Source organism: Zeugodacus cucurbitae, chromosome 5 (assembly GCF_028554725.1).
Source record: "Zeugodacus cucurbitae isolate PBARC_wt_2022May chromosome 5, idZeuCucr1.2, whole genome shotgun sequence".
In the NCBI taxonomy this organism is placed as follows: Eukaryota; Metazoa; Arthropoda; class Insecta; order Diptera; family Tephritidae; genus Zeugodacus; species Zeugodacus cucurbitae.
Genome location: NC_071670.1, coordinates 21,352,876 through 21,373,606, shown reverse-complemented (window position 1 = coordinate 21,373,606; position 20,731 = coordinate 21,352,876). Strand labels below are relative to the sequence as shown.

The following is a 20,731-nucleotide window of genomic DNA, read 5'->3' as shown; positions in this document are numbered from 1 at the left end:
TAGGGTTACACAAGAATGATAGAAGACAAGATTACGACATTCGTTTACAATCAGGAGTGGTTTGATGGGTAGGACGGAGAAATTCCCAATTCTAAACCAAGAGACTGACGAAATGGAGGGCGTGGACATCAAAAGTTGGGAGATGTAACAGAAGCTATGTGTCCGAAAAATATTTGAAGCTGCATCACATCCACGATCCGATATCATGGTGGAAAGATTCATCCGAATTTTGGAAGAGCATTTTAGAAAGCTGGTGGACAGGTATCACCACAGGTATAGAGGGTGTTCATAAATCCATGTTCCTGGCTTATCGGCCTGCTGTACAGGAATCAACGGCGTAGACGACTGCGAGTATAATTTTTGGTTACTGAATGATTTAAGGTTTGGGATTGATGAAAATTGAGGGGGAACGTTGGGGAGGACGACAGTGTCCTGGAGGATAAAATTAAGGGAAGAAATGCTAAGCGTTTAGTTCTAGAAGTATGTCTAATCGGGACGATCAGACTTAAGTTGAGGGCAGTGTAACGAAAATGGCACTATAACAAATCAGAATTGACAATCGAAATCGATAAATTTCTAGATGTATCTAGACATCGATATTCGTAGTTGCCAGAATGTTCGACAGCCGATGTATCGCTTACAATCGACTATATAAGGGCTGTCGGACTGGCAGCAACACACAGTTCTAATAAGAGAGTTGTCAACTGAGGACAATTCTATGGAGAGAGTTGTCGAGTAAAGTGTAAACAAGTTATAAGTTAGAGTTGTAAAGTAGAGTATTGAGTAATAAAGTGTTAATTAATGAGGATTTAGAAATAAAGATTATTTTATAGCCTTTAATTAGTAACTTCTGTTTGACAATCCAGTGATCGAACTCTGGGTAGAGTTTCAGCGTAAACGATTAAGTTTGGAAATTCGTTACAGCATTCCTTGCAAGACAGGTACAGGCGAATTCTTCGGTGAAATGCCAGGGAGCGGTACCCGCAGTTTCAATGAAAGTTTCTATGCCATTCTTAAGGGCGAATTGATAAAAGTACACGAAACTCTTGTGTACGTGTGATCGTTCATCCCTTTCTTGCACATTACATTCATCATTTAGCAATGTATATATACCTCTTGCACAATTTTGGGAATGCTATTGGTACAATCACGGATGAAAGACCCAAAACTTCGAACGAAAACTGCACGTGCACTTTCAGTACTGCGACCCCCAGAAGCCTAGAAACTATACCCGCTATTTTCGGTTAGTTCTACCAAAATCCCAAATGAGAATATAATAACAAAATCATTAATTATATTTTATATTTATTTAAAATATCATGCCATTTAGGTGTTTATTATTATATTTACTTTATACATGTATTATCGTACTACACAATATACATATGTAAACGTATTGAATATTTGAACAATTTTTGCTATCTGACAAAGGCTGGAGGAAGAGTGGCAAATGTCAAATACCCCGAGCGGCCTGGATGTGTAAACTGCGCACATTATGCAATTTTTGCTATCTGACAAAGGCTGGAGGAAGAGTGGCAAATGTCAAATACCCCGAGCGGCCTGGATGTGTAAGCTGCGCACATTATGTGAGGACTATTTTGGTTTCTTTAGGAGTTTTTATAAGATCTGTTCTTTCATTAATTTCACTAGTATTAGATTCATCTGGGAGAAGGGTTTATATAAAATATAAAGTAAAATTTGAATTTTTATAAAGTTTGTAATAAAAGTTGGTAATAATTACCTTATGTTTCAGGAAATCTAAATCTAGCACGGCACCGTTCAAGTCTTAACATCCATGCTTTTGCTGTAGTATTTCCATTGAACTAATTTCGGTGAATCCATGTCCTTGTAAAACGATACAACAACGTTATGATTCCTCAATACAAGGTGAAAATTAATCAAAAAATTCCTCCTAATTAAACATATAAAAAGTTTTTAAATTTTTATAATCACAAACATTCACTTAAATTTACCCTCTGATTTCTATGTTTCAGTTGCTGGTATGGCCAACTGAGGTGCCGGTAAGTGCAAAAATACTGCATATGCATATGCCCTCTTGCTCATTGGCAATGCCCTGTTGACACACGTCACGATGATAAACGGTTTCAAAATCACCTAAACCAAAAGGTTTAATTGCACGTAAAAAAGTGACATTAAACCTAGTATTTGGTGTGTCAATGATTTATGTTCCGTGTAGCAGCGTTTGCATCCATAGTTCTGAATTTGCTTGCAGCACATATTTCATCGCTTCGAAAGTTCTATGCTGTTACTATAAGTGGCACCGATTAGGTTGCGTACCTTTAACGCGCAGTATGAGGTTTGAAATATCTGTATGGAAAATTTTAGAATTCAAGGCAAGATAATATTATTATATTCAACAATTATTTACGTATTCAATGGTTTCGCCCTTGATGTTGACCATTGTTGGCGTAGCTTCTATTGCGTGCTTCGAATTGACAGTACAATGAAGTATTACTGTATCACCCTATTCAATTCCATCTTTTGGCTTTAGAAAACTTTTATTTTACGTTTTACTTATTTAAAAATGCGTGCTTCAAAAATTTAAACTTTAATTAGGCTGCAGATCACTGAATTAAATAAAACACGCAAAATAATACTTCACAAGCAGCCATGATATAGCTCAAAACAAAACTTGTTCAATCAAACACACGAGAACTTTGGTTGTTTCTTTCTCTCATTCGGGGTGATGTACGAGAGAAGAGTTGAGTTAAATGTTTATGCACATTTTACCCTTTGTTTCGTATGTGTGTATGTAGTGGTGTTATTAAAATTTCTTTGAATGTGTTGGAGTTTCAGTACCCATGACTTGCTGGGTTGTAACGAAGGTGGTACCAGAACAGGCTGGAATCGTCAAACGAAATCGATAAATTACCGGATTTATCCAGACATCGATCGTCGTCGTTCCAGAATGTTTGAGTGGCAATGTTCTGCCGGCGACTATATAGGGGCCGACGGATTGGCAGCAACACACAGTTCTAATAAGGGAGTTGTCGAGTAAGGACAATTCTAAGGATAGAGTTGTCGAGTAAAATGTGAACAAGTTATAAATTACAGTTGTAAAGTAGAGTATTGAGTAATAAACTGTTAAGTTATAAGGAATTATAAAACAAGATGAGCATATATGTAGCCATTGAAGTTTAACTTTTATTTGACAATCCAGTGATCGAACTAAGGGCAGAGTTTCAACCTAAACGACAGATTTGGAAATCCGTTACAATATGATGGATTATGATCCATATCACAAAGTATATAAATATTTTGAAATCCAGATTATGGATCGTGAATCTCGTGATAAATATTGAACGTGTAGCATATTTTGCAATTTACAATTCCAAATCCGTGAAATGCAATAGTGCCAAAATTTTGAGATCAACTATATTCTAAATACTATTTTATAATTTATTTAAATTTATTATTCATATAATTCACATTTGCAGTAGAATCTTTGCCAGAGCTATGCAACTCTAAAGCCGAAGGCTTTTTTGATAACGTACCCTACAAGACGAAGCTAACTCATACTCCACTACACATGCAAAGTTTTTCGACTTTTACCAACACATACACAATAGTAACATTTTGTAGTTAAATGGCAATCTCGGTAGTTAGAATGGCAACAATCATTATCCCTAATTTTTGTATGTATAAGAGAGAGATGCACGTACTACAATGAACCGATCAAAATCTCCGCCATGGTCGCCATTCTAATGAAAAGAAAATTTGAAGTGAGTGGATGTAAGTGCGTATTAATAATTTGTTAGTGATATTATTTTATATTTATAGTAAATTTTCTCTTTACAGAGCGGTCCTATGGTTGACTGGGTGCTGCAAAGTATTTTAAAGGAATATAACTGCAGAAAATGGTATTGGAAGGCAAAGCGAGCTGCAACACACATCTGGTGCGTAGATGCACGTACATGCAAACACAAACATGCAAAACTAAAAGGAGAAGCAGAACAAGGATTATGCCACTTTAGGCTGATGGGTAAGTTGATAATATCAAACCTTATATATAAAATCTTTTGTTAGAATCTACTTTTATCTTTTTATTATAATTTTCAGATATTTGCAAACTTCGGAAGAAAAACTAAGGCGTAAGCTGGATACCACCCATATATTCCCATATTGGAAGGTATTGGTGCGGGGAATCCTACCAGCAGTTCTTCAAGACATACAACGGCAATCGCTCATCAATCATACAATACAAATTCGAATTCGACGTATGATGGAAGTAGCACTCGTAGTCCTTTGTGTCAGGAAGTAACAAAAATGATGCACCTAGAAATACAACACCAAATATGCTACAACAACAGGTATTATTGAAACGAATTTAATTGCAAAACAAAAACAAAACAATAATTTTGATAATCTTATTATTTAACAGAGTTGGTATTAATATTCCCATGCATATAATATTGGTGGATTATCGCCACATGCTGTAACAAATGTAGCAGCAGGAACAAATAATACATTCCATTTCAGAATAAAAGTCAAATTCGCGCAACGCATCCCGCAAATTACAAGGTTTGTTCTACGAAGATAGATATTTTAATTATTTCTAACCAACTATACATATTTTTCAGGCATGATGTACAACAAATTACATCGGACTTTTGGAGTAGCATTTTCACTACTTATTTTAGACGTCTTAAACACAGGAGACCCTACCCTTGGATCTACACAATGGATAGTTAACATAGTAACAGAACTCAAAAAACAATATTGAGGCGCAGAAGTTGTTTAACCTGTTTCTGATTTGACTATCATGAACTTACAATTTATCATTTTCAGTTATGATTGTTAATTTATAAGTTTTGAACTTTCGCAATAGTACTAATGTACTAAATTTACTAAATTTATTAATTTAAATGTAATACATTGTTAAATTAGCATCTATATACAAATGAATGTACGAATATCTGTAACAATCGTAATAGTAGTGAAATTTAATTTGTATTTGTATTGTATAACAACATAAAAAACAATACTTAAAATTTTTGAGAAATTGTAAATTATAAAAATTTAATAATTCATACTAATGTTATATGTAATATATGTAAATTTTGTCAATGTATAAATGATAGCCGCAAAAACGTTTGTAAAAATTAAAGTTTACTTTGTACTGAAATGCTAATATTTTAAATTATTCAATAATAATTATTAAAAATGTTAAATACCATACTAATTTATAAATGTACATACAATTAAATGAATAAAAATAAAACAATTTAAATTTTTCATTTTTAAACGAAAAGGTAGGTGACCTATAGAATGAAACCATGCAGAACAATGAATCGAATTTAAGTAACAAAACGGTGACCCAACAAATGAGCAATACCTGTGATTAAAGGGTTAGCCTGAAAATTATAAATCGAACAGTCTCCACTGATAGATGCTGATTAAATAAAAAACTACTACAGGGGGCTCTGCTAACTACAGAGTGGCAAATGCCGTTCCAAAACAATAGAAAAATTAGAGCAGAAAGGCAGGATTTGCACCAAAATCAATGAGAGAGAGCGAGCAAGATAATCACACCGATATGCCGTAAAAGAGGAGAGATGGTAATTTTTTTCTTGATGCTAGAACAAGAGAGACCAATAAAAGCTGCCATCGATTGGTCACTTCTCTGCTCGCTATCTTTGGGCGCTGCTCGCCTGTCAAAAATTTTACATGTGAAAGCAACAACAAAGATATCTAGTTGAATTCGTGTTGGAGAGTATGCGAATAGCTCAATAGTCGCTTGCTGAGTGCTACCAAGTTTTGTTTTACTCATTTTAGAACCATTTTACTATTGTTAACGGCTCAAAGAACAAATTTCTGTCGAAATAATAAAAATTGTTATACACAAATTTGAAATTGAAAAGGGCAGGCGAAGATAAATCGTTAGTATTTTTGTAAAAAAGTTGGGAGATGTAACAGAAGCTATGTGTCCGAAAAATATTTGAAGCTGCATCACATCCACGATCCGATATCATGGTGGAAAGATTCATCCGAATTTTGGAAGAGCATTTTAGAAAGCTGGTGGACAGGTATCACCACAGGTATAGAGGATGTTCATATATCCATGTTCCTGGCTTATCGGCCTGCTGCACAGGAATCAACGGCGTAGACGACTGCGAGTATAATTTTTGGTTACTGAATGATTTAAGGTTTGGGATTGATGAAAATTGAGGGGGAACGTTGGGGAGGACGACAGTGTCCTGGAGGATAAAATTAAGGGAAGAAATGCTAAGCGTTTAGTTCTAGAAGTATGTCTAATCGGGACGATCAGACTTAAGTTGAGGGCAGTTTAACGAAAATGGCACTATAACAAATCAGAATTGACAATCGAAATCGATAAATTTCTAGATGTATCTAGACATCGATATTCGTAGTTGCCAGAATGTTCGACAGCCGATGTATCGCTTACAATCGACTATATAAGGGCTGTCGGACTGGCAGCAACACACAGTTCTAATAAGAGAGTTGTCAACTGAGGACAATTCTATGGAGAGAGTTGTCGAGTAAAGTGTAAACAAGTTATAAGTTAGAGTTGTAAAGTAGAGTATTGAGTAATAAAGTGTTAATTTATGAGGATTTAGAAATAAAGATTATTTTATAGCCTTTAATTAGTAACTTCTGTTTGACAATCCAGTGATCGAACTCTGGGTAGAGTTTCAGCGTAAACGATTAAGTTTGGAAATTCGTTACAGCATTCCTTGCAAGACAGGTACAGGCGAATTCTTCGGTGAAATGCCAGGGAGCGGTACCCGCAGTTTCAATGAAAGTTTCTATGCCATTCTTAAGGGCGAATTGATAAAAGTACACGAAACTCTTGTGTACGTGTGATCGTTCATCCCTTTCTTGCACATTACATTCATCATTTAGCAATGTATATATACCTCTTGCACAATTTTGGGAATGCTATTGGTACAATCACGGATGAAAGACCCAAAACTTCGAACGAAAACTGCACGTGCACTTTCAGTACTGCGACCCCCAGAAGCCTAGAAACTATACCCGCTATTTTCGGTTAGTTCTACCAAAATCAAAAATGAGAATATAATAACAAAATCATTAATTATATTTTATATTTATTTAAAATATCATGCCATTTAGGTGTTTATTATTATATTTACTTTATACATGTATTATCGTACTACACAATATAAATATGTAAACGTATTGAATATTTGAACAATTTTTGCTATCTGACAAAGGCTGGAGGAAGAGTGGCAAATGTCAAATACCCCGAGCGGCCTGGATGTGTAAGCTGCGCACATTATGTGAGGACTATTTTGGTTTCTTTAGGAGTTTTTATAAGATCTGTTCTTTCATTAATTTCACTAGTATTAGATTCATCTGGGAGAAGGGTTTATATAAAATATAAAGTAAAATTTGAATTTTTATAAAGTTTGTAATAAAAGTTGGTAATAATTACCTTATGTTTCAGGAAATCTAAATCTAGCACGGCACCGTTCAAGTCTTAACATCCATGCTTTTGCTGTAGTATTTCCATTGAACTAATTTCGGTGAATCCATGTCCTTGTAAAACGATACAACAACGTTATGATTCCTCAATACAAGGTGAAAATTAATCAAAAAATTCCTCCTAATTAAACATATAAAAAGTTTTTAAATTTTTATAATCACAAACATTCACTTAAATTTACCCTCTGATTTCTATGTTTCAGTTGCTGGTATGGCCAACTGAGGTGCCGGTAAGTGCAAAAATACTGCATATGCATATGCCCTCTTGCTCATTGGCAATGCCCTGTTGACACACGTCACGATGATAAACGGTTTCAAAATCACCTAAACCAAAAGGTTTAATTGCACGTAAAAAAGTGACATTAAACCTAGTATTTGGTGTGTCAATGATTTATGTTCCGTGTAGCAGCGTTTGCATCCATAGTTCTGAATTTGCTTGCAGCACATATTTCATCGCTTCGAAAGTTCTATGCTGTTACTATAAGTGGCACCGATTAGGTTGCGTACCTTTAACGCGCAGTATGAGGTTTGAAATATCTGTATGGAAAATTTTAGAATTCAAGGCAAGATAATATTATTATATTCAACAATTATTTACGTATTCAATGGTTTCGCCCTTGATGTTGACCATTGTTGGCGTAGCTTCTATTGCGTGCTTCGAATTGACAGTACAATGAAGTATTACTGTATCACCCTATTCAATTCCATCTTTTGGCTTTAGAAAACTTTTATTTTACGTTTTACTTATTTAAAAATGCGTGCTTCAAAAATTTAAACTTTAATTAGGCTGCAGATCACTGAATTAAATAAAACACGCAAAATAATACTTCACAAGCAGCCATGATATAGCTCAAAACAAAACTTGTTCAATCAAACACACGAGAACTTTGGTTGTTTCTTTCTCTCATTCGGGGTGATGTACGAGAGAAGAGTTGAGTTAAATGTTTATGCACATTTTACCCTTTGTTTCGTATGTGTGTATGTAGTGGTGTTATTAAAATTTCTTTGAATGTGTTGGAGTTTCAGTACCCATGACTTGCTGGGTTGTAACGAAGGTGGTACCAGAACAGGCTGGAATCGTCAAACGAAATCGATAAATTACCGGATTTATCCAGACATCGATCGTCGTCGTTCCAGAATGTTTGAGTGGCAATGTTCTGCCGGCGACTATATAGGGGCCGACGGATTGGCAGCAACACACAGTTCTAATAAGGGAGTTGTCGAGTAAGGACAATTCTAAGGATAGAGTTGTCGAGTAAAATGTGAACAAGTTATAAATTACAGTTGTAAAGTGGAGTATTGAGTAATAAACTGTTAAGTTATAAGGAATTATAAAACAAGATGAGCATATATGTAACCATTGAAGTTTAACTTTTATTTGACAATCCAGTGATCGAACTAAGGGCAGAGTTTCAACCTAAACGACAGATTTGGAAATCCGTTACAATATGATGGATTATGATCCATATCACAAAGTATATAAATATTTTGAAATCCAGATTATGGATCGTGAATCTCGTGATAAATATTGAACGTGTAGCATATTTTGCAATTTACAATTCCAAATCCGTGAAATGCAATAGTGCCAAAATTTTGAGATCAACTATATTCTAAATACTATTTTATAATTTATTTAAATTTATTATTCATATAATTCACATTTGCAGTAGAATCTTTGCCAGAGCTATGCAACTCTAAAGCCGAAGGCTTTTTTGATAACGTACCCTACAAGACGAAGCTAACTCATACTCCACTACACATGCAAAGTTTTTCGACTTTTACCAACACATACACAATAGTAACATTTTGTAGTTAAATGGCAATCTCGGTAGTTAGAATGGCAACAATCATTATCCCTAATTTTTGTATGTATAAGAGAGAGATGCACGTACTACAATGAACCGATCAAAATCTCCGCCATGGTCGCCATTCTAATGAAAAGAAAATTTGAAGTGAGTGGATGTAAGTGCGTATTAATAATTTGTTAGTGATATTATTTTATATTTATAGTAAATTTTCTCTTTACAGAGCGGTCCTATGGTTGACTGGGTGCTGCAAAGTATTTTAAAGGAATATAACTGCAGAAAATGGTATTGGAAGGCAAAGCGAGCTGCAACACACATCTGGTGCGTAGATGCACGTACATGCAAACACAAACATGCAAAACTAAAAGGAGAAGCAGAACAAGGATTATGCCACTTTAGGCTGATGGGTAAGTTGATAATATCAAACCTTATATATAAAATCTTTTGTTAGAATCTACTTTTATCTTTTTATTATAATTTTCAGATATTTGCAAACTTCGGAAGAAAAACTAAGGCGTAAGCTAGATACCACCCATATATTCCCATATTGGAAGGTATTGGTGCGGGGAATCCTACCAGCAGTTCTTCAAGACATACAACGGCAATCGCTCATCAATCATACAATACAAATTCGAATTCGACGTATGATGGAAGTAGCACTCGTAGTCCTTTGTGTCAGGAAGTAACAAAAATGATGCACCTAGAAATACAACACCAAATATGCTACAACAACAGGTATTATTGAAACGAATTTAATTGCAAAACAAAAACAAAACAATAATTTTGATAATCTTATTATTTAACAGAGTTGGTATTAATATTCCCATGCATATAATATTGGTGGATTATCGCCACATGCTGTAACAAATGTAGCAGCAGGAACAAATAATACATTCCATTTCAGAATAAAAGTCAAATTCGCGCAACGCATCCCGCAAATTACAAGGTTTGTTCTACGAAGATAGATATTTTAATTATTTCTAACCAACTATACATATTTTTCAGGCATGATGTACAACAAATTACATCGGACTTTTGGAGTAGCATTTTCACTACTTATTTTAGACGTCTTAAACACAGGAGACCCTACCCTTGGATCTACACAATGGATAGTTAACATAGTAACAGAACTCAAAAAACAATATTGAGGCGCAGAAGTTGTTTAACCTGTTTCTGATTTGACTATCATGAACTTACAATTTATCATTTTCAGTTATGATTGTTAATTTATAAGTTTTGAACTTTCGCAATAGTACTAATGTACTAAATTTACTAAATTTATTAATTTAAATGTAATACATTGTTAAATTAGCATCTATATACAAATGAATGTACGAATATCTGTAACAATCGTAATAGTAGTGAAATTTAATTTGTATTTGTATTGTATAACAACATAAAAAACAATACTTAAAATTTTTGAGAAATTGTAAATTATAAAAATTTAATAATTCATACTAATGTTATATGTAATATATGTAAATTTTGTCAATGTATAAATGATAGCCGCAAAAACGTTTGTAAAAATTAAAGTTTACTTTGTACTGAAATGCTAATATTTTAAATTATTCAATAATAATTATTAAAAATGTTAAATACCATACTAATTTATAAATGTACATACAATTAAATGAATAAAAATAAAACAATTTAAATTTTTCATTTTTAAACGAAAAGGTAGGTGACCTATAGAATGAAACCATGCAGAACAATGAATCGAATTTAAGTAACAAAACGGTGACCCAACAAATGAGCAATACCTGTGATTAAAGGGTTAGCCTGAAAATTATAAATCGAACAGTCTCCACTGATAGATGCTGATTAAATAAAAAACTACTACAGGGGGCTCTGCTAACTACAGAGTGGCAAATGCCGTTCCAAAACAATAGAAAAATTAGAGCAGAAAGGCAGGATTTGCACCAAAATCAATGAGAGAGAGCGAGCAAGATAATCACACCGATATGCCGTAAAAGAGGAGAGATGGTAATTTTTTTCTTGATGCTAGAACAAGAGAGACCAATAAAAGCTGCCATCGATTGGTCACTTCTCTGCTCGCTATCTTTGGGCGCTGCTCGCCTGTCAAAAATTTTACATGTGAAAGCAACAACAAAGATATCTAGTTGAATTCGTGTTGGAGAGTATGCGAATAGCTCAATAGTCGCTTGCTGAGTGCTACCAAGTTTTGTTTTACTCATTTTAGAACCATTTTACTATTGTTAACGGCTCAAAGAACAAATTTCTGTCGAAATAATAAAAATTGTTATACACAAATTTGAAATTGAAAAGGGCAGGCGAAGATAAATCGTTAGTATTTTTGTAAAAAAGTTGGGAGATGTAACAGAAGCTATGTGTCCGAAAAATATTTGAAGCTGCATCACATCCACGATCCGATATCATGGTGGAAAGATTCATCCGAATTTTGGAAGAGCATTTTAGAAAGCTGGTGGACAGGTATCACCACAGGTATAGAGGATGTTCATATATCCATGTTCCTGGCTTATCGGCCTGCTGCACAGGAATCAACGGCGTAGACGACTGCGAGTATAATTTTTGGTTACTGAATGATTTAAGGTTTGGGATTGATGAAAATTGAGGGGGAACGTTGGGGAGGACGACAGTGTCCTGGAGGATAAAATTAAGGGAAGAAATGCTAAGCGTTTAGTTCTAGAAGTATGTCTAATCGGGACGATCAGACTTAAGTTGAGGGCAGTTTAACGAAAATGGCACTATAACAAATCAGAATTGACAATCGAAATCGATAAATTTCTAGATGTATCTAGACATCGATATTCGTAGTTGCCAGAATGTTCGACAGCCGATGTATCGCTTACAATCGACTATATAAGGGCTGTCGGACTGGCAGCAACACACAGTTCTAATAAGAGAGTTGTCAACTGAGGACAATTCTATGGAGAGAGTTGTCGAGTAAAGTGTAAACAAGTTATAAGTTAGAGTTGTAAAGTAGAGTATTGAGTAATAAAGTGTTAATTTATGAGGATTTAGAAATAAAGATTATTTTATAGCCTTTAATTAGTAACTTCTGTTTGACAATCCAGTGATCGAACTCTGGGTAGAGTTTCAGCGTAAACGATTAAGTTTGGAAATTCGTTACAGCATTCCTTGCAAGACAGGTACAGGCGAATTCTTCGGTGAAATGCCAGGGAGCGGTACCCGCAGTTTCAATGAAAGTTTCTATGCCATTCTTAAGGGCGAATTGATAAAAGTACACGAAACTCTTGTGTACGTGTGATCGTTCATCCCTTTCTTGCACATTACATTCATCATTTAGCAATGTATATATACCTCTTGCACAATTTTGGGAATGCTATTGGTACAATCACGGATGAAAGACCCAAAACTTCGAACGAAAACTGCACGTGCACTTTCAGTACTGCGACCCCCAGAAGCCTAGAAACTATACCCGCTATTTTCGGTTAGTTCTACCAAAATCAAAAATGAGAATATAATAACAAAATCATTAATTATATTTTATATTTATTTAAAATATCATGCCATTTAGGTGTTTATTATTATATTTACTTTATACATGTATTATCGTACTACACAATATACATATGTAAACGTATTGAATATTTGAACAATTTTTGCTATCTGGAGGAAGAGTGGCAAATGTCAAATACCCCGAGCGGCCTGGATGTGTAAGCTGCGCACATTATGTGAGGACTATTTTGGTTTCTTTAGGAGTTTTTATAAGATCTGTTCTTTCATTAATTTCACTAGTATTAGATTCATCTGGGAGAAGGGTTTATATAAAATATAAAGTAAAATTTGAATTTTTATAAAGTTTGTAATAAAAGTTGGTAATAATTACCTTATGTTTCAGGAAATCTAAATCTAGCACGGCACCGTTCAAGTCTTAACATCCATGCTTTTGCTGTAGTATTTCCATTGAACTAATTTCGGTGAATCCATGTCCTTGTAAAACGATACAACAACGTTATGATTCCTCAATACAAGGTGAAAATTAATCAAAAAATTCCTCCTAATTAAACATATAAAAAGTTTTTAAATTTTTATAATCACAAACATTCACTTAAATTTACCCTCTGATTTCTATGTTTCAGTTGCTGGTATGGCCAACTGAGGTGCCGGTAAGTGCAAAAATACTGCATATGCATATGCCCTCTTGCTCATTGGCAATGCCCTGTTGACACACGTCACGATGATAAACGGTTTCAAAATCACCTAAACCAAAAGGTTTAATTGCACGTAAAAAAGTGACATTAAACCTAGTATTTGGTGTGTCAATGATTTATGTTCCGTGTAGCAGCGTTTGCATCCATAGTTCTGAATTTGCTTGCAGCACATATTTCATCGCTTCGAAAGTTCTATGCTGTTACTATAAGTGGCACCGATTAGGTTGCGTACCTTTAACGCGCAGTATGAGGTTTGAAATATCTGTATGGAAAATTTTAGAATTCAAGGCAAGATAATATTATTATATTCAACAATTATTTACGTATTCAATGGTTTCGCCCTTGATGTTGACCATTGTTGGCGTAGCTTCTATTGCGTGCTTCGAATTGACAGTACAATGAAGTATTACTGTATCACCCTATTCAATTCCATCTTTTGGCTTTAGAAAACTTTTATTTTACGTTTTACTTATTTAAAAATGCGTGCTTCAAAAATTTAAACTTTAATTAGGCTGCAGATCACTGAATTAAATAAAACACGCAAAATAATACTTCACAAGCAGCCATGATATAGCTCAAAACAAAACTTGTTCAATCAAACACACGAGAACTTTGGTTGTTTCTTTCTCTCATTCGGGGTGATGTACGAGAGAAGAGTTGAGTTAAATGTTTATGCACATTTTACCCTTTGTTTCGTATGTGTGTATGTAGTGGTGTTATTAAAATTTCTTTGAATGTGTTGGAGTTTCAGTACCCATGACTTGCTGGGTTGTAACGAAGGTGGTACCAGAACAGGCTGGAATCGTCAAACGAAATCGATAAATTACCGGATTTATCCAGACATCGATCGTCGTCGTTCCAGAATGTTTGAGTGGCAATGTTCTGCCGGCGACTATATAGGGGCCGACGGATTGGCAGCAACACACAGTTCTAATAAGGGAGTTGTCGAGTAAGGACAATTCTAAGGATAGAGTTGTCGAGTAAAATGTGAACAAGTTATAAATTACAGTTGTAAAGTGGAGTATTGAGTAATAAACTGTTAAGTTATAAGGAATTATAAAACAAGATGAGCATATATGTAACCATTGAAGTTTAACTTTTATTTGACAATCCAGTGATCGAACTAAGGGCAGAGTTTCAACCTAAACGACAGATTTGGAAATCCGTTACAATATGATGGATTATGATCCATATGACAAAGTATATAAATATTTTGAAATCCAGATTATGGATCGTGAATCGCGTGATAAATATTGAACGTGTAGCATATTTTGCAATTTACAATTCCAAATCCGTGAAATGCAATAGTGCCAAAATTTTGAGATCAACTATATTCTAAATACTATTTTATAATTTATTTAAATTTATTATTCATATAATTCACATTTGCAGTAGAATCTTTGCCAGAGCTATGCAACTCTAAAGCCGAAGGCTTTTTTGATAACGTACCCTACAAGACGAAGCTAACTCATACTCCACTACACATGCAAAGTTTTTCGACTTTTACCAACACATACACAATAGTAACATTTTGTAGTTAAATGGCAATCTCGGTAGTTAGAATGGCAACAATCATTATCCCTAATTTTTGTATGTATAAGAGAGAGATGCACGTACTACAATGAACCGATCAAAATCTCCGCCATGGTCGCCATTCTAATGAAAAGAAAATTTGAAGTGAGTGGATGTAAGTGCGTATTAATAATTTGTTAGTGATATTATTTTATATTTATAGTAAATTTTCTCTTTACAGAGCGGTCCTATGGTTGACTGGGTGCTGCAACGTATTTTAAAGGAATATAACTGCAGAAAATGGTATTGGAAGGCAAAGCGAGGTGCAACACACATCTGGTGCGTAGATGCACGTACATGCAAACACAAACATGCAAAACTAAAAGGAGAAGCAGAACAAGGATTATGCCACTTTAGGCTGATGGGTAAGTTGATAATATCAAACCTTATATATAAAATCTTTTGTTAGAATCTACTTTTATCTTTTTATTATAATTTTCAGATATTTGCAAACTTCGGAAGAAAAACTAAGGCGTAAGCTGGATACCACCCATATATTCCCATATTGGAAGGTATTGGTGCGGGGAATCCTACCAGCAGTTCTTCAAGACATACAACGGCAATCGCTCATCAATCATACAATACAAATTCGAATTCGACGTATGATGGAAGTAGCACTCGTAGTCCTTTGTGTCAGGAAGTAACAAAAATGATGCACCTAGAAATACAACACCAAATATGCTACAACAACAGGTATTATTGAAACGAATTTAATTGCAAAACAAAAACAAAACAATAATTTTGATAATCTTATTATTTAACAGAGTTGGTATTAATATTCCCATGCATATAATATTGGTGGATTATCGCCACATGCTGTAACAAATGTAGCAGCAGGAACAAATAATACATTCCATTTCAGAATAAAAGTCAAATTCGCGCAACGCATCCCGCAGATTACAAGGTTTGTTCTACGAAGATAGATATTTTAATTATTTCTAACCAACTATACATATTTTTCAGGCATGATGTACAACAAATTACATCGGACTTTTGGAGTAGCATTTTCACTACTTATTTTAGACGTCTTAAACACAGGAGACCCTACCCTTGGATTTACACAATGGATAGTTAACATAGTAACAGAACTCAAAAAACAATATTGAGGCGCAGAAGTTGTTTAACCTGTTTATGATTTGACTATCATGAACTTACAATTTATCATTTTCAGTTATGATTGTTAATTTATAAATTTTGAACTTTCGCAATAGTACTAATGTACTAAATTTACTAAATTTATTAATTTAAATGTAATACATTGTTATATTAGCATCTATATACAAATGAATGTACGAATATCTGTAACAATCGTAATAGTAGTGAAATTTAATTTGTATTGTATAACAACATAAAAAACAATACTTAAAATTTTTGAGAAATTGTAAATTATAAAAATTTAATAATTCATACTAATGTTATATGTGTAGTATATGTAAATTTTGTCAATGTATAAATGATAGCCACAAAAACGTTTGTAAAAATTAAAGTTTACTTTGTACTGAAATGCTAATATTTTAAATTATTCAATAATAATTATTAAAAATGTTAAATACCATACTAATTTATAAATGTACATACAATTAAATGAATAAAAATAAAACAATTTAAATTTTTCATTTTTAAACGAAAAGGTAGGTGACCTATAGAATGAAACCATGCAGAACAATGAATCGAATTTAAGTAACGAAACGGTGACCCAACAAATGAGCAATACCTGTGATTAAAGGGTTAGTCTGAAAATTATAAATCGAACAGTCTCCACTGATAGATGCTGATTAAATAAAAAACTACTACAGGGGGCTCTGCTAACTACAGAGTGGCAAATGCCTTTCCAAAACAATAGAAAAATTAGAGCAGAAAGGCAGGATTTGCACCAAAATCAATGAGAGAGAGCGAGCAAGATAATCACACCGATATGCCGTAAAAGAGGAGAGATGGTAATTTTTTTCTTGATGCTAGAACAAGAGAGACCAATAAAAGCTGCCATCGATTGGTCACTTCTCTGCTCGCTATCTTTGGGCGCTGCTTGCCTGTCAAAAATTTTACATGTGAAAGCAACAACAAAGATATCTAGTTGAATTCGTGTTGGAGATTTGCGAATAGCTCAATAGTCGCTTGCTGAGTGCTACCAAGTTTTGTTTTACTCATTTTAGAACCATTTTACTATTGTGAACGGCTCAAAGAACAAATTTCTGTCGAAATAATAAAAATTGTTATACACAAATTTGAAATTGAAAAGGGCAGGCGAAGATAAATCGTTAGTATTTTTGTATTGAATTTATTGAATAAAAAACTTTAATAAAAATTAAATTTGTTGCAGAAAACGTTAGGCATAGACGGTGGTTGAAGAGTTTAGTGCGACCAAGTATATACAATTCGATTTCAGTGCTGCCAGTTTGAATGGAAATTTGGAAAGTTTGTTCGTTTGGCTTGTCTATAGCAGTTAGCCAATCGATGACAGCTAAAATAATACAGGTTTTTTTACTGATAACTAATACACCATAAGATAAGTAACTATACTCGTCTTACAGGGTATCCCTGCCAACATTTTCTATCGCAAAAGTCACTTATAAGTGACTTCAAGAAGTTACAATTCAACGTCTGCGATACATTTTTTTTATCGTAGAAGTCACTTCCTTATTGAGAAGTTGTTTCCCGCGGACGTTACTTTCAGAAGTTACGTAGTAGTGCCTTGTGGAAGTTACGTATTAGTGACTTGTAGAAGTTACGTATTAGTGATTTGTGGAAGTTAAAATTTTCGTTTTTAAATTTTTTATATTTATTTCAATTCAAAAATGTATTTAAAAAAAAAAATAAAAAATTAATTCATGTGAATATTAGAAATAAGATTTTTTTAATTTTTCAGTTCATTAATTGTTTGTTTGTTTTTTTTTTTGTACTCTGTCTCGGGCGTGAAGTATGTGCTGTTAACACACTTTTTATATCCATATCGGTCGAGTTCGAATATTTGGAATGACAGGCATCTATAGGAAAATAATATTAATTGATTTCTTTATAGTTATAATTTTATGTGAAATATTACTTCTTATTAGTGCAAATGTTGTAAAGCGTTGGATACTGGGTTTGTCATTTGTTCCACGCCAAGTTAAATTAACGGCCATAGCATCCGATATAATGGATTTCAATGCCATTCTTAGGAATGAAGGGAAATCCTTTCCTCCAACTCTATATATGATATTTTTCTAAAATTAAATATTTTCCAAATATACAAATTTATTCATGATTATGGGCATTTAGTATAAAAAAATCGACCTACCAGCTGAGATGTTATTTTGTCGTTCAACAGCAGCTTCGTGTCAAAATCAATAAAGTCCTTGACATCCATGAAAGGCAAGGAAGGTATTAGAGACTTATCATCCTTCCCACGCATATTTCTTTGCTGCTTGACTTCGGTTTTTAACGCAACGACTTCTTCCGTCAAAGTTTTTATTATTTTTGTATTAGTTTCTTTGAAATTTTCAAATTTTGTTTGCAAAGAACGTAACTCTTGCAAGATCGTTTGTATGGTTAGTTGATCTGAAGACGCAGCTGTTGTGCTTACTTTAAAATTAAACATTTATAATAAATTGCAAAGAATTAAGATCTATTAAAATATATACCATTCGATATATTCGTCAGTGGGATGTATTGTACTTGGGTATAGCCATCACTCAAAAATGTAAAAGTATCATCTATAAAGTTTAAAATATTTATTTAACTTTAAATAAATTCAATACATACTTTATATCTTACCTGTATTAGGAGCATTATTAGACGCCGTTTTTAAAGAAATGGAAATACAGCGAAAGTACTGTCAACACTTTGCAAAACAATAGCTTTATTTGAAATATCCTCTATGGTAAAGTTTATTTTATTTTTCAAAGTAATTACTTCGGTTTTATAAATTTTAAAATGTTCTGAGCTTAGGGGCTGTGAGAATAGTGGTTTTAAATTTGTTATAGTGTGTCCTTCAAATCAAGTCATTTAAAGCACTATTGCAAATATTTTTTCCAATCGCCCATTTTCGTAACTTTTCTGTAATATTCATTTCCTCAGTTTTACTTATTTCTTCTTTAAAATCCTTAAACTTACTTGAGCTATCACTTGACAAAAAAACACTATCTTTACATTTATTAACATTGCTCGAAACACTGGGTTCAAAACTTTCTTTTAAACTTTCTTTACAATGACCTTCATCGACATTTATTTTTTTTAATTTATTACTGCCGCTATATGTGCTCTCATTAATATTGCATATTAATTACATGCTTCTCTTTTATTTTTCAATTTAATAGCCTTAGCTGACAATTCTCTCATTTTAAGTATATTTTCAATAATATTGCAAATTAAAACACCACGAAACAAATAATTTTACTAGTTCCAAAAACAATATCGCACTTTAGCACTGACCACAAACTGCAGAAGATATCAAGATCAGATATCAACAACTTCTTTTTCTATTCTGTTGTTTTCATCTAATTTCATTTTCCAGTCGCTCCGACTTCAACGTCGGTGATCGCGTTCATTGTTTATCTTTTGCATAACAGGACAACAATCTTTAATTTAACGTCTGGAAGTGACGCATTTGGCGTTTGACGCGTGAACGCGACAACTATCTTTATGTTAACGTACGGAAATGACTCTTTAGCCTGACGTATTTGGCGTTGGCGATAAAAGACACTTCCAAATGTTGGCAGGGTATTTTTTCTTGTGAAAACACAACTAGTATCGTATAAAGTTTCACGTAATATATATTGAACGTGTAGCAGTCGCGAAGTATTTACTCGCAATCCATCTATATGCAATATAGATCGCAATCCAAATATCACGTTAATCGTTGTTATTACTATCAGCCCTATTCTCATGCCCTCACAAAAATCACCACACTCATTATTGTGAAGTTTTTGAATTTTGTGATGATTACCTTATGCTGCCGAAAATTCAAAAGCTCAAATGCTCACAATTTTCTCAAACCTCTGTGACGTGCGAAAGCAGCCATCACAATACAAAAACATCTGTGTTTGCTTTGTTTTACATCAATATTTTAAAACAAATATGTAAATATTTAAGTGTTATAACTAACATTTTACTGTGCTTGTGCGGTTATTGTTGAGGAGCAGGAGGTATCGGGGATTAGGAGGTTTAGTTTTGGCATTCTGATGTCCACATCGTAGATCGAATAATGCAAAACAAAGCAGAAAAGGATAAAAAAATTTGGACGAAGTATTCAGAACTCGACAAGTCGTAGCCTTCACTATGGAAACTTAAAAGTTTGGAGTTTATTGTTATATAAAAATCAACACTTTCCAATTTACAAATATGAAAGAATTAAAAAGTTCAAGAAAGTGCAAAATATAATCTAAAAATTTAATTGTCAAGCCGAAGCTATTAAAATATTAAACGCACATTCGCAATCAGAAACGAATGAGCTTTGTATATTTTGATAAGTAATTTTAAAATCCAATTTGTACTTACTTAATTTTAAAAACTACGTCCACTATGATTTATTATTTTCGGTGGAGTTTTCCATTATTCGCGGTACGATGTGCACATAAAAAACTGCACAAACGACCGACGCAAGGCTGTTATTATGCAATGATTTTGCGTGGTGTAGAGGCCTTAAATACGTTTGAACTCATATTGAAAAATTGAAAACTGCATTGAAGAAATCGAAGAAAACGTTTTTTGATGTCAATAATTATTACCCAA

At 33.6% G+C, this 20,731-nt stretch overlaps 1 protein-coding gene and 4 long non-coding RNA genes across 7 annotated transcripts; 4 read left to right on the top strand and 1 right to left on the bottom strand.

Moving 5' to 3' along the window:
- Positions 1-1,953: 1,953 nt before the first annotated feature.
- LOC128922332 (uncharacterized) lies at positions 1,954-4,910 on the top strand. The gene is made up of 5 exons (XR_008471568.1): positions 1,954-3,753; positions 3,820-4,003; positions 4,081-4,331; positions 4,403-4,542; positions 4,602-4,910. It is a non-coding gene; the product is annotated as an uncharacterized LOC128922332 (long non-coding RNA).
- Positions 4,911-7,199: 2,289 nt separating this feature from the next.
- On the top strand, positions 7,200-10,606 carry LOC128922333 (uncharacterized). Its single transcript, XR_008471569.1, has 5 exons — positions 7,200-9,450; positions 9,517-9,700; positions 9,778-10,028; positions 10,100-10,239; positions 10,299-10,606. It is a non-coding gene; the product is annotated as an uncharacterized LOC128922333 (long non-coding RNA).
- Positions 10,607-13,338: 2,732 nt separating this feature from the next.
- LOC128922330 (uncharacterized) lies at positions 13,339-16,492 on the top strand. Of its 3 annotated transcripts, none has more exons than XR_008471566.1 (5): positions 13,339-15,127; positions 15,204-15,387; positions 15,465-15,715; positions 15,787-15,926; positions 15,986-16,492. It is a non-coding gene; the product is annotated as an uncharacterized LOC128922330 (long non-coding RNA). The 3 variants fall into 3 exon arrangements; XR_008471565.1 differs by having other exon boundaries at positions 13,339-15,141; XR_008471564.1 differs by having other exon boundaries at positions 13,339-15,137; positions 15,986-16,491.
- A 460-nt stretch (positions 16,493-16,952) lies between these two features.
- Positions 16,953-17,762, top strand: LOC128922334 (uncharacterized). Its single transcript, XR_008471570.1, has 3 exons — positions 16,953-17,279; positions 17,343-17,497; positions 17,554-17,762. It is a non-coding gene; the product is annotated as an uncharacterized LOC128922334 (long non-coding RNA).
- Positions 17,763-17,777: 15 nt separating this feature from the next.
- Positions 17,778-18,713, bottom strand: LOC105220428 (uncharacterized). Its single transcript, XM_054232405.1, has 4 exons — positions 18,643-18,713; positions 18,300-18,583; positions 18,066-18,225; positions 17,778-18,006 (listed from the first exon to the last, which is right to left on the bottom strand). Exons 2-4 carry the CDS (start codon positions 18,411-18,413, stop codon positions 17,885-17,887), a joined length of 396 nt encoding a protein of 131 aa, XP_054088380.1. The 5' UTR covers positions 18,414-18,583; positions 18,643-18,713; the 3' UTR covers positions 17,778-17,884.
- Positions 18,714-20,731: the final 2,018 nt, after the last annotated feature.